Here is an 18,653-nt window from a genome sequence, read left to right as displayed (position 1 = left end):
GACATACAAGACCACTGATAATCTCCCTCGATCTGGGGCTCCACGCAAGATCTCACCTGTGGGGTCAAAATGATCACAAGAACGGTGAGCAAAAATCCCAGAACCACACGGGGGAACCTAGTGAATGACCTGCAGAGAGCTGGGACCAAAGTAACAAAGCCTACCATCAGTAACACACTACGCCGCCAGGGACTCAAATCCTGCAGTGCCAGACGTGTCCCCCTGCTTAAGCCAGTGCATGTCCACGCCCGTCTAAAGTTTGCTAGAGTGCATTTGGATGATCCAGAAGAGGATTGGGAGAATGTCATATGGTCAGATGAAACCAAAATAGAACTTTTTGGTAAAAACTCAACTCGTCGTGTTTGGAGGACAAAGAATGCTGAGTTGCATCCAAACCATACCTACTGTGAAGCATGGGGGTGGAAACATCATACTTTGGGGCTGTTTTTCTGCAAAGGGACCAGGACGACTGATCCGTGTAAAGGAAAGAATGAATGGGGCCATGTATCATGAGATTTTGAGTGAAAACCTCCTTCCATCAGCAAGGACATTGAAGATGAAACGTGGCTGGGTCTTTCAGCATGACAATGATCCCAAACACACCGCCCGGGCAACGAAGGAGTGGCTTCGTAAGAAGCATTTCAAGGTCCTGGAGTGGCCTAGCCAGTCTCCAGATCTCAACCCCATAGAAAATCTTTGGAGGGGAGTTGAAAGTCTGTGTTGCCCAGCGACTGCCCCAAAACATCATTGGTCTAGAGGAGATCTGCATGGAGGAATGGGCCAAAATACCAGCAACAGTGTGTGAAAACCTTGTGAAGACTTACAGAAAACGTTTGACCTGTGTCATTGCCAACAAAGGGTACATAACAAAGTATTGAGAAACTTTTGTTATTGACCAAATACTTATTTTCCACCATAATTTGCAAATAAATTCCTTAAAAATCCTACAATGTGATTTTCTGGATTTTCTTTCCTCATTTTGTCTGTGTACCTATGATGAAAATTACAGGCCACTCTCATCTTTTTATGTGGGAGAACTTGCACAATTGGTGGCTGACTAAATACTTTTTTTCCCCACTGTATATATGTATACATATAATAAACATGGGGGATTGGAAGTGATGCAGACAATTACATTGATGGAAGTTACAATCTGTCTGCAATATTAAGCTGATCTACACCCCCCCAAAAAAAAAGAAAGAAAAGAAAAGTGCTGTGCTGATTATGTCATTAAATGACATGGATCTCAATACTCTTGGGTCCAATTTTCTCTGCCTAACTGGCTCTTGAGGCTCTGCGAGGCTGTCTGAACAAATCAACAGAATGGTGCTTTCTTCATATCTGTTAATTGTGTAGGAGCTCCCTGTGTTTCATTGCACTTTATTTGTGAAACTAAAATATAGAACTGCCTAAGACCCGTAGAACCACAAATAAGTAGTAAAAGTGATATTTGATATTGCTGAATTACTGTAATACATTTGATTTTCAACTAGAATTCTGAGGGTGTAATTTGAGTTTTTGCCTATTGGTTAGTATCTGGTTTGCTGTTCCCTGGTTTATCAATAATACAGTTTTTATCGATCCATGTGAACAAACTGCTACTTTTGCAGCACTAGCAGAGTGTAGATATCAGTGGATGGAATCAGCCCTTCTTTGTTGCATTAGGACTTTTTGCTGTATTTTATTCTGGAGTACTCTTAATATGTATGTGTGTGTGGTGGAAATACATTTTCCCTTAACCACTCTCATCTGTGCCATAATTGGAGTGCCTATTCCATCAATCAATCAATCAAATGTTATTTATAAAGCACTTTTTACATCAGCAGATGTCACAAAGTGCTATACAGAAACCCGCCTAAAACCCCAAACAGCAAGCAATGCAGATGTAGAAGCACTGGAGAAAAACAATTTCACTCATTGGCTCCACCTCATTTCCATTTCGGCTGTAGAGAGAAGAGAGTGAGGGGGTAAAATAGCTCTATATTCCTGCTTTAAGTCCAAAGACCAAAACTATCTCCTCCAGCTAATCTGGAAGGAGGAGTTGAGTGCTTTCTAGGCAGCTTCTGCACAAAAGGCACGAACCACTGGAAACTGGGAGCAGCATTGTCTCATTGCAGAGATGAAGAAGAAGGTGATGAGGAAAAAGAGTGAAACAACATCTGAGCAACAGGGGTATGTCTTTACACATTTCCTAAGTGACTGATTGCTTCTGGAATTGAACTAGACCCCTGCATCTGCAACATGTTATTATCACACCCATTAATCTGTTGATGAGAGACTGGTGTTGGATAATTCAAAGAAGAATTCTGTCGTTCGAGAAATGAATGCGGCTTTTTTTATTAAATCATGATGTAAATCAATCAGTTGTGTATCCCTAAAAAGTACAGTACAGTACATGCCTTTTGTTTGCTTGGTTTGCAAAGACTTTTCAAGCCTAAGTACTGGACAGCTGTGTGTATCTGGAGCATCGAAAAGGATATTATATTTTGCCTGGAATTTATGACACCAATTCAACCAGAGAACCCATCATGATTTCTGTATGTAAAATGAAAAGCCCAAAGCTTGACTAAAAAGACTGCCTTTTGGCATGAACCATATGTGTAGCCTTGGAACAGAGATCATTATGGTAATAGCCCCCACATCAGAATCAATCAGCCCTGGGTCTCTACCTAACGATGCCCAGGAGACCACTATCCAGAACAAAACAGGAAAGAGGAGGAAGAGCATGCTGAAACAATCATGGATGGAGACCACCGTAGCTTTCATGAGGAGGACCAAGGTCCACGGTCTGATGTTCGTCTTCTCCCCGGAAAAGACCCTGCCCCAGCGGATCCTCTGGCTCCTGGCCTTTTTTGTATGTGTGAGTCTCTTGTTCACCTGGTCTTGGAACCGCATCCTCTACCTGATGTCCTACCCAGCCGTCACCAAGATTAAGATGGAGTGGGCTCACAACATGTCCTTCCCGGCCGTGACCTTCTGCAACCACAACCTGTTCCGGGTGTCCAGTCTGACCAAGGTTGACCTGTACCACAGCGGCTACTGGATGGACCTGATGCACCAGAACCACACGGTTATGGAGAGGAGCCTGGCCCTTCTGAGGGACAACCACAAGTACAACCTTCTCAGCCTGCTGGACTTCAACGGCTACACTCCGCCTCCTCGTTACCATGTCAACACCACCGAGATGATTGGCAGGCTGGGCCACCAACTGGAGGACATGTTGCTGGAATGCAGGTTCCGGGGGAGAAAATGTACTCACCAGAACTTCAGCACCGTATGTAAAGTAATATAGCCTAGAGATATCACGAAAGATGTCTGTGAGGGGTTGTTGATGTGCATTTTGTGTACAAGGTATTAATAATTCATTCAATGGTGTGTTTGAATGATATTCACACCAGCAGGTATTCTCTAGGCAAGGTTGAAGGCATTGAAGTTTTAAGGCTAGCTACCGGTATCATGTCAGATGAATTTGTCTTGTCCTTTTCTTTTGTTTTGCTTATACAACATAATAGTTGTTCAGTGAATTGTAAGAATACAAAGAATACAGATACACACAGTTTATAGGATGGTACTGATCGGGTAGAAATACTGTTCCTTTTTATTTTGCTAACATAGATCACAGTTACATATTGTTTGCATGTTGGATGATTTTCAAAGCACAGTGGTACAGTATAACATTCACATTACCTCTCAAAACATGAATTTTAGTAACTACTATTCAAACCACTCCATCTTTGTCTTTGTGTCCCTTTCTTTTAACAGCAGCAACAACTAGAGGGAAGAATAATGAAGGCATCAATAATTCAAACATTATAAATGAGTACTAATGAAAGTTTCAGCATCTCAAATTAAACATCTGGACGTTCTATTGACACTGTGCATCCATTTCATGAGCTTATTTCCCAGAGAGGTGGATGGCTTATCAGTCAAAATAAGCCCCTGACTGCACTAGTCTGTAACAGTTGGTTACTCTCAATCATTCTACCTCAAAGCTATTAGCCGTCTTAAAACAGATTGATGCAAAATTATACATGAAAAGAAAATGTCATTGTTAGTCACATTCAAAAGCAAACTAGACTTAAACACTTTATCAACAGTATAGGATTTGAAAAAATATGAATAGACAACTTGGGATCTGTGTTTAAAGAGATAGTTCACCCAAATTACAAAATGACAAATTGGTTTCCTTACCCTGTAAGCAGTCTATGGACAAGGTATGACAGCAATCCATGCTTTTATTTAGTTTCCCTGGCACTGTTTCCACATGCTAACGTTTTAGCATTTGTGGCACAAATCCCATTCAAGTAATGGGATTTGTGCCACAAATGCTAAAACGTTAGCATGCTAAAACAGTGCCAGGGAACCTAAACCAAAAGCATGGATTGCTGTCATACCTTGTCTATAGACTGCTTACAGAGTAAGGAAACCAATATTTAATTTTATAATTTGGGTGAACTATCCCTTTAAGTAGCTGACAGACACAGAGATTTTGATTGTGTGTCATTTCAAGTTTTATTGGATTATATCAAATTCCATCTAAAAGAAGACTTTTGTCTTTAGGTGCCATCTTTTGACAGCTTTGACAAAGATTTTCCACAAAGATTAGGTACTTCAATGTGAGGCATGCAAGGCTTCATTATAGGAATTATGTTATATTGAAGCTATGGATTTTCTAAGGTTAAACCTAAAAGCTTTAGAATTCCAGCTGCCATTTTGGTTCTGGCAGGGGCCGGTTGCTCAGAGGGCCTCATTATGGACAGGAGGAGAGAGGAAACTGAAGCCCTGTCATGTCTGTCTGAGCCCATGTGGGTCTGAGATGGGACATGGAAGACTGACTCTGATCTCTGGAGAGAGGCTTTAATATGCTGTCAGAGGCATCCCTCTCTCTAAAACTTTCACCACAATGGATATTGAAAGGAAAATCTGTAGCCCACGGCATAGGATTCCTCCCTATGGGTTACCTGTTTCTCTTCAAACGTATAGCTGTGGGACCAGAGCATTGAGCCAGGAACAGCAATGTTGATTATTCCAGCAAAGGGCTTGTCTGGACCATGCTAATGTCTGTCAGTGGCTATTAAATACTGACATATTAAGCCCCGCTCAAACCAAATGGGAGTTGGCAGTGTAAAATGAGTGGTGACCTTATCCATCATAAGGCCTTCTTAGTTAGATGAGACAAAATTCTCCCAACAAACGGGTGTACCTTTTACATGGTAGTTGAAATAGCAAAACAAGAGAGGCAAGCAGGTCTCATCCCATGATATTGGATGTACAATATGTCCATCTGTACAGATGTAGGATCTTAATTGGATCACTCTTTTGTTGCTGAGAAGTTTCCTGCACCGCAGGAAATGCAGATGAACTTCGTGATTTACATACATTCACTGAAAACCCACACTAACACACGGTTATAGTAATAGTATTGCACTTTTCATGTAGCCTACTTTTGGCCAGCTAATAGCCTAACCACCCATCAAGCAACATTATGGACAAAACGTTAAAATCCTGTTGTTGCAGGATAGATTTGCTGTGACAATATATGTCAAATTAAGACCCTACATCTGTATGGACACTGTATGTGCCTATACCTTAGTTATTAATCACTTTTCCTGTCCTGTGGTTATTAAGATACATGTGGATGATTACTGTATGACATACATGCTTAGTATAGATAAAACCCTCAGAGCACTCCATGGCCAATCAATTCCACCTCTGTGAAATTAAATAACTTACACACAAAATTGATCTACAATTTAAAGCCCTTATCGCCGTTATCTATTTTAACTTTTAGTTTTAAGTAATAGCTCACCAGCCATGAGTGTCAGTTATGCAAAACCAGATGCAGCATTGTAAGAAGCTCCTAAGGCTTACTTATGCTCTGTTGGCAGACATGAGAGCAAAGTTGCCCATCTCGGAGAGAATTTGTAAAATTGAAGAAGAAAAATACATGAAACGTAATTTGTGAGAGATGGTGCTAAAAGAACATGGTGCTGCTATACTGGAAAATCAGCACAGTACATCTTTGAATCAGTAAAACTAGCTGGGTATTTGCTGCAGGCAAAATATAGTGTGCACCAACATTTAATATTAGTTTACCATTGAGCTGCATTGGCATAAATTAATGCTTTCCAAGGGCCCATAATAAAATACATTGTATTTGAACAACTTAATTTAGTGTTTGGTGGGATGGGAGAGGGTTAGGTGGGATGGGAGAGGGTGGGGTGGGGTTGCCTATATTGCTTACTTAGAACTTTCTGTTTTAATGGTAAATAAATCCTAAAGAAGTATCTAAATTACTCAGGGGAAATACAAAATGGGGCTAGGTAAAGATTGCCAGTTGCCATGTTACAGGTGTTAATTAATTTATTCATTCATCAATCTATATAGCATCTTGTTTGGTTCAGTGTTTTCTTTGATAATTACCTGAGAAGCTTACCTGCCCAGCAACCCTATCCCCAACCGCAACTTACAGTAAATTAGTCTCGACAGAGAGCAAGACAGAGAGCGACCATTACACAAAGTGACTGTGCTGTTTACTCGCTATGTCAAAAAAAACAATGTTGTTACATTGAATTAATGTCATTTACCTTCTTCTTCTTGCAGATTTACACGCGGTATGGGAAATGCTACACCTTCAACTCTGGTTTGGACGGCAACCCGTTGTTGACGACGTTAAAAGGCGGGACAGGAAATGGGCTGGAGATCATGTTAGATATCCAACAGGATGAATACTTACCTGTTTGGGGAGAGACAGGTGAGTACCCAGTCGTATGACTCCACTTAGTCAGAACCACAATAACTAATCTGTCCATTAATGTAGTAATGACTGGACTTTGGGCCATGGTAGAATCAACTTTGAAAATCAACCAGCCAACTGACATGCATTCAAGGTGCCTTCCTAGTACAGAATTTCACCTGTACAGTATTACAACAACAGATAATGTAGTTCAAACACTTATCCAACACAACATTTAATGTCTCCATCTTGGGAAAAAGGGTTCCTTCTTAACAGTGCATTTCAACATTTGGCTTTATCACAACAACATATATCCAGTAAAAAAAACATCCCATTCCCAATACAACACTTAATGCCTTCAATCCGGGTAAGAAGAGAAGCAGAAGTTTCTGTTGTTACATTCTCTGGCCTGCTGTATGTATCCACAGACGAGACCTCGTACGAAGCAGGCATCAAGGTTCAGATCCACAGCCAGGACGAGCCTCCTTTCATTGACCAGCTGGGATTTGGTGTGGCCCCTGGTTTTCAAACTTTTGTGTCATGTCAGCAGCAACTGGTACCTAATGCTCAGCCTCTCTCACAAACACCTTTCCCTTCCTTCCTTCCTTCCTCCTCTCGCTCTGCTTTTGTCTGTGTTTTTATCCAAACCTCCAACCCTTCTTCCTCCTCCTGTCATTGGCTATACCTCTGTGTCTCAGAGCCTGGAGCAAAATCAGTTCTGTTTACCATTCATGCATGGAATAACATGCAACCAGGGCATTAGCTAAACCTGAACAAAAACAGTCTAATGATTCTGAACTGAAGTACTAACAACGGGATATTTGCTACCCAGTATGTATCCAACAATGGATACAGAGGGAAAGACGGATTGGATGTACCAAGCAGACACTGTCTATACATTTATTTACACTGTTATTGGTGAGCCAGAGCTAAAGTGTACCCCAGGCAGTTCACACACATCTCTGACAGCTCAAAAGTACATTTTCCATATAATGTTGCTGGCAATGACTGATCCCACTTGGGATGGGAGAAAAATAGCATAAGGTCTCTGAATGCTACATAAATTGGATTCAGTCAATCATAATAACACTATGTAGAGAGAAAAATAACATTCAGAAGACTTTGGTTTGCTTTTCACAAAATGCATAGAATCATAGCAAGCCGTTGTCAACATTTTTTGTAAAAAGGAAAACCATTTCAGTGTGAACTTTACATTTTCTGGTGTAACAAAAAGGCAATGTAGCACAATCATCATGGCTTTGCAAGAGAGGACAAAAAAAGTATTAAGGTTGAATTACTGGCCGTGATTCAAGTGTAGTCAGAATTGGCTCCCAAGAGTAGCACACATTCAGCAGAAATTACACGTCTTCAGAAGCTCTCTCGTTTAAATCAACTCCACTCAGTATAAATAAAAATCATGGATGATGGAGCATATCTGGTACATTGTATCAAAGATATGTTCTAAGGATTTAATTTACCTTGTGTGGATCAATTTCAGATGATATTGAAATAGAGCTGAAAAAATACTTATCTATAGGCTACAGTGCCTGTAAGCACAGTCCTATACAGTAGCCTGTTTCTGATGGGTCCTGTGACCAGTCAAAATGGAGCAATATTCTCTAGTAGCCATCAACCAGTTGTTGAATACGAATATTAAAATAGGGCAGATGTCAGGACCTCAAGTGTCATTTTTATGCCGAACTGAACTGAAACGTCCCTAAGAAGTCCGCTTTCCTCGTGTTCACAATGGCCGTCCTTTTTCCAAATTCATTGGTCATCTATTTCACTGTCCTGTCATTGTCACTAACTGTAACCATAGGACAGGATAACAGCACCCTTGGCACACTGTACAGTACACAGATTTCAGATCATGTCAGTGAATGTCAAACATCAATTTCCTTGATCAAACATTCATTAATTAGAATTCTAAGCTTTCGACTACTTTTGGCTTTGTCAACCTCAAATGTTGATTTTTCATCTCGTGATAAAATAATGCAGTCTTGTAGACTTCAAAATTGATAAGCCTGAATCTCAAATAGCTAATTGGCTAATGCTATGGGTCATTAATAGACCCTCTTAGCAGTGTCCTTTCCCTGTAATCAGTGGAGAGAGAGAAATAATTACTTTCGGGGTGTGCTCCCGACAATTCCCTGGATTTCAATAATAGAACAGGGAGGTACAGTACATGCCCATACTACCCACATTGAAATTCACATCAAAACCCAACCAAATCAAAATATGTTTAAAAAATGTGTTTTTTGTACTACGGCATAATCATTTTAAGAGGATAAATAATACTGTAGCATCACACTGTTGAGGAAAACTCGTTCCAAGGAACAGGCAGAGCTCATTATTCCATTTATAAGAGTTTATTCAAGCAATTGCAGGGAAGCTCACACTCAGGATGAAACCGGAGAGGAACTTAATTATTACAGATTAATTATACTTAATCTACACAAAGAGCAGTTTACCCTTCCTAGGGGTAGGCAAGCTTACGTGAGAGATAAGGGGTAGTTGGCTCCAATTTCTTAAAGCATTGTACAAACAAGAACAGGTTCTAACCAGTTTTCACAGCCTATGTGTCTAAGATACGGGAGTGATAAGATCTTTAGAGCCTAAATAGATATAACAAGAATTCAGCCTTTGCTGGGCCTTTAGATAAGGAGCCAGTAACAAATCACTATTTTGTACGGTGTATGAAGAGGGTACTAGACAGCAAAAAATTACCAGTGATATAGTACATATAGTATTATTCAACTCAAGCATTTACATAGCATTAGACTGCAACAGAACATTTTACCCCAACAACACACACTATCAAATCTATTGCAATAACATGCCACTCAGCCTGCAGCTTATGAAATCCTGTGATTATAACTTGAAACAGTGACAGGAAGGTGAAATACAGCTGTGATCTTTAGAAATATATTTCCTTTGGTAACCACTTTATTGTGAAGGACCTCAACAAAGTGTCACTGGAGTCGCAATGTCATGTTTTATACACCCTTTGAAGATACACATCTAATTAGCTGTACAAGTCACAACTTAGTTTCTCTTGAGAAGTCAGTGAAAACTCAAGGGTTCAGGGTTTGTATAACTTTTCCTGCTGAATTAGTAAAAAAATGTAATCATCAGGATTATAAATCATTACCAGAAAAATATTTTAATACATAAACTTACACATTGACCTACAACTTATTCAACAAGTTATTTTATCCCGAAGAAGATTTTCTATCAAGGGGCTCTTCAAAACCCCTCTCTCCATATTCTAAAGAATAACATGAGGTTATCGATACAGTGCATCTCTAAAACAGACTATTGGACACCACAATCCAAACAACTGAATTCAACTGACTTTCCTTGTAAAATAGCTGTTATTTACAATTGATATGCAAATTAGTCTCCTCTAATGACTAGAGCAATTAATTGACATTAATTGTCCTGCATTCATTATTGTGCCATTTAAATCTGATAGGATTCATCTATCATACTAGTATCACCATCTCAAATCAATCCAAATTGATTGATACATTTTTTAACCCCATATCCTTCGATTCTTTAAAGCTTTTCAAACCCTTTTCGGAGGAACTGATAAACATATGACTTATCATACTTCCCTTCACCAGAACCACCCATATCTACCTCACTACAACCACATGATACAAACATGTAACCCTCTCCCAATCTCAGTGGAAGACAAGTCTGACCTAAAACCAGCCTTTAAAGGACACATTAATTCTACACCACCAAAACAGAGAATCACTTGCTGTTGAAATTTGGAACACTATGTTTACAAACATGTCCACCAATCAAGCTTTGAGTGGGTATGATTAATTATTGCAAGATGGCTGAATGACAAGAAATCAATGTTTCTGAAACAATTTTGGGCTGGAGTCCTCAGACCTGGGCACAGCTGTTTTGGGGCTCAGTAAGATCAACACCTACAGGCTGGCTGACTGCTTATATCCGGGGTCCAAACCAAGGGGTTTGACAGATGCTGTCCTATTCGTTAATGCATCACTGTTACTGCTCTCTGTTAGTGGTGACGTGTTTACTGGTCCCTCCCCCAGATGAGACGTCCTATGAGGCCGGAGTAAAGGTTCAGATTCACACTCAGTCAGAGCCTCCTTTCCCCCACCAGCTGGGCTTTGGGGTCGCCCCCGGCTTCCAAACGTTTGTTTCCTCCCAAGAGCAGCGGGTAGCGTACCGTATGTCTGTCTGGGTATGCTGCATGTATGCCACAAGCTAAGAGCCACCCAATTACACTCCCCCTTCAAGTCTTCATGACGGAATGGACCAATCACCTCCCTCCATGTGGATGTAGTGACTACATTTCAATGTCTGTACCTTGCTGGTTCATCTCTGTCTTCTGTCTCATCATAACTACCATCACTATGGAATAGCACCACATAATACTATCCTTTCCACTTCAGCTAACACATTCAGTATTCATTATCCATTATTTGTCTTCATACAAGCTGTTGTATATGGTGCAACCAATATTATTGTGCAGTTGTTTTGTTTGTTTTGTTGTTTAGGGCTTTGTATTTGAATGTTGCATACTGCTAGGATACTCTTCATCTGCTTAATGTCTCCTAATGGCCAATCGTTGTGTTTAATGTGGTTTTATTACCCTTTTAGAGTAAGGTTCTATCCATCTAGAGGACTTGATATTTGCTCTGGGTTTTTATTTCCTACGGGGACAATGGTTGTGAGAGCCTGTAGGCTTAGTGAAGACTTAATCAAGTTTTCAATTTTAAGTCACTTCATAACTTATGCCGGGCATACACGACTTTCAAAATCCTAACATCAATGAGCCTCTCACATTTAACAACCGTCCTTCCTGTAGTTTTTTGTCTTGCACACATAATGGTGCACACACTAAACGATGTGGCACAGACGGTTGAAATATCTAGCCAATACATTTTGAATTGAATAACATTACTTGTGAACTCCAGAGCTGTAACGATGAGACGCTTTGGTTAAAGGCAAGCATAAACGCATGCTAGTAGTAGTCATTGCTCCTGCTTGAGAGTCTACACATTCTGGGTGATGCGATACAGCGTCATCTCACCGGCTTCTTCTCTGGCGAGCTCTCATTGGCAACTGCTGATCACCGTTCTCAAAACTTGTCATTGCCACATCTATTAGTGTGCGCACCACTAAGTTGGCAAGACAAAAAACTACAGGGAAGATGGTCGTTTAATGTGAGGCTCAACAATGTTAGAATTTTGAAAGTCGTTTAGTATGCCCGGCATTACTTGTTGTTGGGTTGGTATCCAGGTCAATTATGACTGATTGCTTGTACAGCTGATCAGCTTTTTTTTTAGCAATACTGTTTGTTGAATGCACAAAATGACTGATGAAGATAATGTGTCACTTTGACTATAATGAGACTAGAAAAGTAGCTACTCTTTCTGGATGTCTTAACAATGAACTTTAGTTAAGTAGATTAGTATTGTTCTATTGTTGTGAATTGTTAGATACTACTGCACTGTTGGAGCTAGAAACACAAGCATTTCGCTACACCCGCAAAAACATCTGCAAAATATGTGTATGTGACCAATAAAATTTGATTTGATTTGATAGTACTGTTAGACTTTTAAAGTGTTGAGTGAAGTTTTGTGTACTGCTTGTATCATATCACACTGCAAATAGTTTATCAGGGAAAGTACCCCATCCAACATAATTTGAATAACATTGTGGTTTTTGTTACCATTCAGTACATCATAATCAGCTACATTCATTCCTAAAATGTAGGAAGTCAAGGTTTGCATAAAGTCTGTCAAGACAATAATTCCATTGTATTCATCTAAAAACCTCATAAACATACTACATACTGTATACAGTAGAACATTCCCTGGGACGTTTTTAAAACAATAATTCTCCATTGATTGTGGTGTCCAGACTGAAGTTACATATTTACAGATTCTATTTGCCCTGTCTCCATACCCCCCATGGTACTCTGCTTTCCTTTCAGAACTAGAACTGACTTGCATCAGTGATTTACTGCATGGTGTCTGCTTGCTGCTTCTGTGAGCTGTGTTTATCAGCTACACCGTCGTCTGAGTGGAATATTCTTGTAGATGTGAACAGCATCCAGAAAATATGTATTTATTTCATTATGTTCCCTTATTAAATGTTTGATACGTTTCTGTTTGTTTTTTGTCTGCTTGTGTGCACTTTTTATGTTGGATTTCCCGCTGGGCTGGGCTTGACTAGCTGTTGTTGACAGTGGTTCCTATACTGTGCCAATATACTGAGGGGAAACCTGTGCTCTGTTCTGTCCCAGCTTCAGTACCTCCCTCCCCCTTGGGGAGACTGCAAGTCCACTCCCATCGACTCAGAGTTCTTCTCCACATACAGCATCACAGCCTGCCGTATCGACTGTGAGACACGCTACCTGGTGGAGAACTGTAACTGCAGGATGGTCCACATGCCCGGTACTCACACACATTGGCTTGACCATCACATGATTCATCAATGGAATATGATTAATAATGTTTTCTGTTGTTGTTGTTGTTGTTATGCATGGAAATATGTAAGGATGTTAATGGGATGAAGTTGACATTTTTATTTTATCGCCCCCCCTCTCTTTCTCTCTTGTTGAATAGGGACCTCAATGGTATGCACACCCGAGCAGTATAAAGACTGTGCAGACCCAGCTTTAGGTAAGGCAGACAATGGTCATGATATCTATATTAGGAATATGAACCTGTTATTAGTAGATACACCACACAACATTTTTACGGAAGCCCTGAAGCACAAGGCAAAAAAATACAAAATACTTACTCTTGGAATTATCTCGTAACTTATAACTTAGTATCTTGTGTGAACGACTTAGTATCTTAGAGATACTAAATTGTTTGAATGACTTAGCTAAAAACGATTTAATTGTTATTTTATCTAATTAGGCCTCATTTGTTACGTGTAATGGTTGCTGCAGCCATTCATTCACTAATTCCATCCATTGATATTATTATTATTCATTGACAGTTCTTTAAATGCCTAAAGCAGGGCTGCTTTTGAATGCCAGAGCATGTTAGTGGGCGAGTGTGGAGCAAGGAGCAGAGCATTATTAGAGCAGAATTTGTGTCTGCCTTCTCTCCCGCTCCAATTTCGATCTAGTACGGCTCAGCCACCAACTCGGGGCATGCTCTGCCTAGCATTTTTCATTTCCTTCATCACTATTCTTTTAATTAGGCCTATTCGGTTGTAATTATTTAGCCTGCCCCACACACAGTAGCCTATGTCTAGTTTATATTAAACTTTCTAACAATAGGATACGTAGTTTCTATTTTGAAGGACTTCAAATGTATTAACGGATGTTTTAGGTAGGCAATACATAGGCTACTGTAAAATGTACTTTCATTTTTTTTTGGGGGGGGGGATAGAAATACCAAAATATAAATCCATTTAATGAAGCTAAAATAACATAAATAAATCATAAATAATGAAGGACAGTTACAGCTTATTTTCATAAATAAAAGGGAATAAATCATCTCAAACTTCATCGGTCAAATGATTTGCGCACAGACTCAGGCAACCAACAAGCTTCACATGTGCATTGAGAATGGGAAATGTGCTCTACAAATTAATAATAATAATAATAATAATAATTATTATTATTATTATTATTATTATTAAGACAGAAAAAAACACATATAAAAGCTTAATTACATAACGGAATATTAGTGGGAATATAGCTATAATATAAACAAGAGAAAGGAGAATGGAATATACAGTGCCTTCAGAAAGTATTCACACCCTATGACTTTTTCCACATTTTGTTATGTTACAACCTGAATAGAAAATGGATTAAATTGAGATTTTGTGTCACTGGCCTATGTACAATACCCCATAATATCAAAGTGGAATTATGTTTGTAGACATTTTTACAAATTAATAATTAATTAAAAGCTGAAATGTCTTGAGTCAATGAGTATTCAACCCCTTTGTTATGGCAAGCCTAAATAAGTTCAGGAGTAAAATGTGCTTAACAAGTCACGTAACAAGTTGCATGGACTCATTCTGTGTGCAATAATAGTCTTTAACATGATTTGTGACTGACTACCTCAATTCTATACCCAACACATACAATTATCTGTAAGGTCCCTCAGTCAAGTGTGAATTTTAAACACAGATTCAACCACAAAGACCGGGGAGGTTTTCCAATGCCTCACAAATAATGGCACCTATTGGTAGATGGGTTTAAATAAAAAGCAGACATTGAATATGCCTTTGAGCATGGTAAAGTTATTAATTACACTTTGGATAGTGTATCAATACACCAAGTCACTACAAGGATACAGGCATCCTTCCTAACTCAGTTGCCAGAAAGGAAGGAAACCGTTCAGGGATTTCACCATGAGGCCAATGGTGACTTTAAAACAGTTACAGAGTTTAATGGCTGTGATAGGAGAAAACTGAAGATGGATCAACAACATTGTAGTTACTCGACAATACTAACCTAAATGACAGAGTGAAAGGAAGGAAGCCTGTACATAATTTTTTTCTCTCCAAAACATGCATCCTGTTTGCAATAAGGCACTAAAGTAAAACTGCAAAAAATGTGTCAAAGAAATTATCTTAACTCCAACACATCACTAAGTACCACTCTTCACATTTTAAGCATGGTGGTGGCTGCTTTAGATGGGTGAGAACAAAAATATATTTCATATATTTTGAATTCAGGCTGTAGCACAACAAAATGTAAATAAGTCAACGGGTATAAATACTTTCTGAAGGCACTGTATTTGAAAAGCCTAAAATTGAAAAATACATTGAGATGAAGCCGCCCCTGTGTGTGGATGCTATTTCTCAAAAATGTTTATTTCTTACAGTGTCTAGTGTGCTATTTTTATTTATTGGATTGAAGAAAGAAAACAAGTAGGCGGCCAGTACGGTGCAATAAACTTTAGCGAGCTACTTACAGAAACTATATACAAATAATACATATAGGAGCAAATCAGCCTGAATATCAGGACGCACAACTGCAACGCGTTTCAACCAATTCATTTGCACATTGATCTGAAACTGTTCTTTAGAGATTGCAACCCATCTGTCCCCACGAAAAGTGGGTTTAGGGCTCCATGTATGTTCGTTCCACATGGGCCTATTGACCAGCTTGAGGACTCTATTCCCTATGTCAGGAATAACTTCACCCACTCTGAGAAACAAGCCCTCATTCAACATTTCATTCTAGCTCACAATCAAGGACAGCTTTGTATTCCCTCCATCAGTGGTGAAGTATAGGCCTATGACTATGTAGCCTTGTGACACTATCCTACTGGACTCTGTGCCGGTCCCTACTTAAGTGTAATAGATTTTTGAGAAATAGCATCCACATTCCTTTCTCCTTTATATTGTTTATATTATGGCTATATTCCCACTAATATTCCTTTACGTAAGTAGACCCCTTTCCTGCAGTCAAATGACCTATTGGCCTCATGGGTGGCATGTTATTAATACCTTTCATAATTTCATAATTAATAAATTAATAAGCATTCTTTCTTTTTTTACACCGAAAATACAGTGTTTCTATGTCAAAAGGATTTGTTATATTTCAGTCTTCCATGATGTACACTACGAGTCAAAAGTTTGGACACACCTACTCATTCAAGGGTTTTTATTTTATTTTTACAAGGTTTTACATTGTAGAATAATAGTGAAGACATCAAAACTATGAAATAAAACATATGGAATCATGTAGTAACCAAAAGAGTGTTAAACAAATCAAAGTATATTTTATATTTGAGATTCTTCAAATAGCAAAACACCAGTCTCAACGTCAACAGTGAAGAGGCGACTCCGGGATGCTGACCTTCTAGGCAGAGTTGCAAACAAAAAGCCATATCTCAGACTGCCCATCTTAATCTTTTATTTTTATTGGCCAGTCTAAGATATGGCTTTTCATTCAAATGAGTATACTAAGTCGTTCCAAGAGTCTAAATATTTATATTTTTTTGCCTTTGGTGTCAGAGCTTCTCTAACATTGTAGTTTGAAATATTAGTAATAAAGCTTTTATACAATTTCGAAATAAGGAACTTTTGAATTGCACTACTTTTGTCATGAGGCCTCTAGTGAATTGTTTCCTGTAGGCTACAGTGGCTTGCGAGTATTCACCCCCCTTGGCATTTTTCCTATTTCGTTGCCTTACAACCTGGAATTAAAATGGATTTTTAGGGGGTTTGTATCATTTGATTTACACAACATGCCTACCACCAACATGCCTACCCCCCCAAAGGGTTACAGCTGCAAGTCTCTTGGGGTATGTCTCTATAAGCTTGGCACATCTAGCCACTAGGATTTTTGCCCATTCTTCAAGGCAAAACTTCTCCAGCTCCTTCAAGTTGGATGGGTTCCACTGGTGTACAGCAATCTTTAAGTCATACCACGGATTCTCAATTGGATTGAGGTCTGGGCTTTGACTAGGCCATTCCAAGACATTTAAATGTTTCCCCTTAAACCACTCGAGTGTTGTTTTAGCAGTACGCTTAGGGTCATTGTCCTGCTGGAAGGTGAACCTCCGTCCCAGTCTCAAATCTTTGGAAGACTGAAACAGGTTTCCCTCAAGAATTTCCCTGTATTTAGCGCCATCCATCATTCCTTCAATTCTGACCAATTTCCCAGTCCCTGCCGATGAAAAACATCCCCACAGCATTATTATTTTATTTTATTTAACCTTTATTTAACTAGGCAAGTCAGTTAAGAACAAATTCTTATTTACAATGACTGCCACCACCATGCTTCACTGTGGGGATGGTGTTCTCTGGTTGATGATAGGTGTTTGGTTTGCGCCAGACATTTTCCTTGATGGCTAAAAAGCTCAATTTTAGTCTCATCTGACCAGAGTAGCTTCTTCCATATGTTTGGGGAGTCTCCCACATGCCTTTTGGCGAACACCAAACACTTTTTAAGGGCGACTCAACCATAAAGCCCAGCTCTGTGGAGTGTACGGCTTAAAGTGGTCCTATGGACAGATACTCCAATCTCCGCTGTGGAGCTTTGCAGCTCCTTCAGGGTTGTCTTTGGTCTCTTTGTTGCCTTTCTGATTAATGCCCTCCTTGCCTGGGCCGTGAGTTTTGGTGGGCGGCCCTCTCTTGGCAGGTTTGTTGTGGTGCCATATTCTTTCAATTTTTTATAATGGATTTAATGGTGCTCCGTGGGATGTTCAAAGTTTAGGATATTTTTTTATAACCCATCCCTGATCTGTACTTCTCCACAACTTTGTCCCTGACCTGTTTGGAGAGCTACTTGGTCTTCATGGTGCCGCTTGCTTGGTGGTGCTCCTTGCTTAGTGGTGTTGCAGACTCTGGGGCCTTTCAGAACAGGTGTATATATACTGAGATCATGTGGCACTTAGATTGCACACAGGTGGACTTTATTTAACTAATTATGTGACTTCTGAAGGTAATTGGTTGTGCCAGATCTTATTTAGGGGCTTCATAGCAAAGAGGGTGAATACATATGCACGCACCACTTTTCCGTTATTTATTTTTTAGAATTTTTTTAAACAAGTTATTTTTTTCATTTCACTTCACCAATTTTGGCTATTTTGTGTATGTCCATTACATGAAATCCAAATAAAAATCCATTGAAATTACAGGTTGTAATGCAACAAAATAGGAAAAACGCCAAGGGGGATGACTACTTTTGCAAGGCACTGTATATTCTTATCACCTTTTTTGAAAACATAGACTCCCATTCAATTGTCATCCTCCACAGACTTCTTGGTAGAAAAAGACAATGACTACTGTGTGTGTGAGACACCATGCAACATGATACGCTATGGCAAGGAGCTGTCCATGGTGAAAATACCCAGTAAAGCCTCTGCCAAATATCTGGCCAAGAAATTCAACAAAACTGAGCAATACATCGGGTAAGTATCTGGATAGTTAAAGTGAGTTAACAGAA

At 39.4% G+C, this 18,653-nt stretch overlaps 1 protein-coding gene across 6 annotated transcripts in view; it reads left to right on the top strand.

Moving 5' to 3' along the window:
* Nucleotides 1-18,653, top strand: part of LOC121581038 (acid-sensing ion channel 1C) — a 275,500-nt gene that overhangs the window by 248,310 nt on the left and 8,537 nt on the right. For 3 of the 6 annotated variants that reach the window (XM_041896371.2, XM_041896370.2, XM_041896368.2), the window contains exons 1-6: nt 1,996-3,274; nt 6,604-6,754; nt 7,165-7,292; nt 13,029-13,179; nt 13,351-13,407; nt 18,465-18,618. In XM_041896371.2, coding sequence (XP_041752305.2) covers nt 2,588-3,274; nt 6,604-6,754; nt 7,165-7,292; nt 13,029-13,179; nt 13,351-13,407; nt 18,465-18,618 — 1,328 coding nt within the window. In that variant the 5' untranslated portion in view covers nt 1,996-2,587. Of the gene's footprint in view, nt 1-1,995; nt 3,275-6,603; nt 6,755-7,164; nt 7,293-10,806; nt 10,935-13,028; nt 13,180-13,350; nt 13,408-18,464; nt 18,619-18,653 lie in introns of those variants that run through there. The other 3 variants (XM_041896369.2, XM_045224796.1, XM_041896372.2) reach the window with 3 other exon arrangements.

Source organism: Coregonus clupeaformis, chromosome 14, assembly GCF_020615455.1.
Source record: "Coregonus clupeaformis isolate EN_2021a chromosome 14, ASM2061545v1, whole genome shotgun sequence".
NCBI lineage: Eukaryota > Metazoa > Chordata > Actinopteri > Salmoniformes > Salmonidae > Coregonus > Coregonus clupeaformis.
Note: the sequence above shows the minus strand (reverse complement) of the source record. Positions and strands in the feature narration are given on the sequence as shown.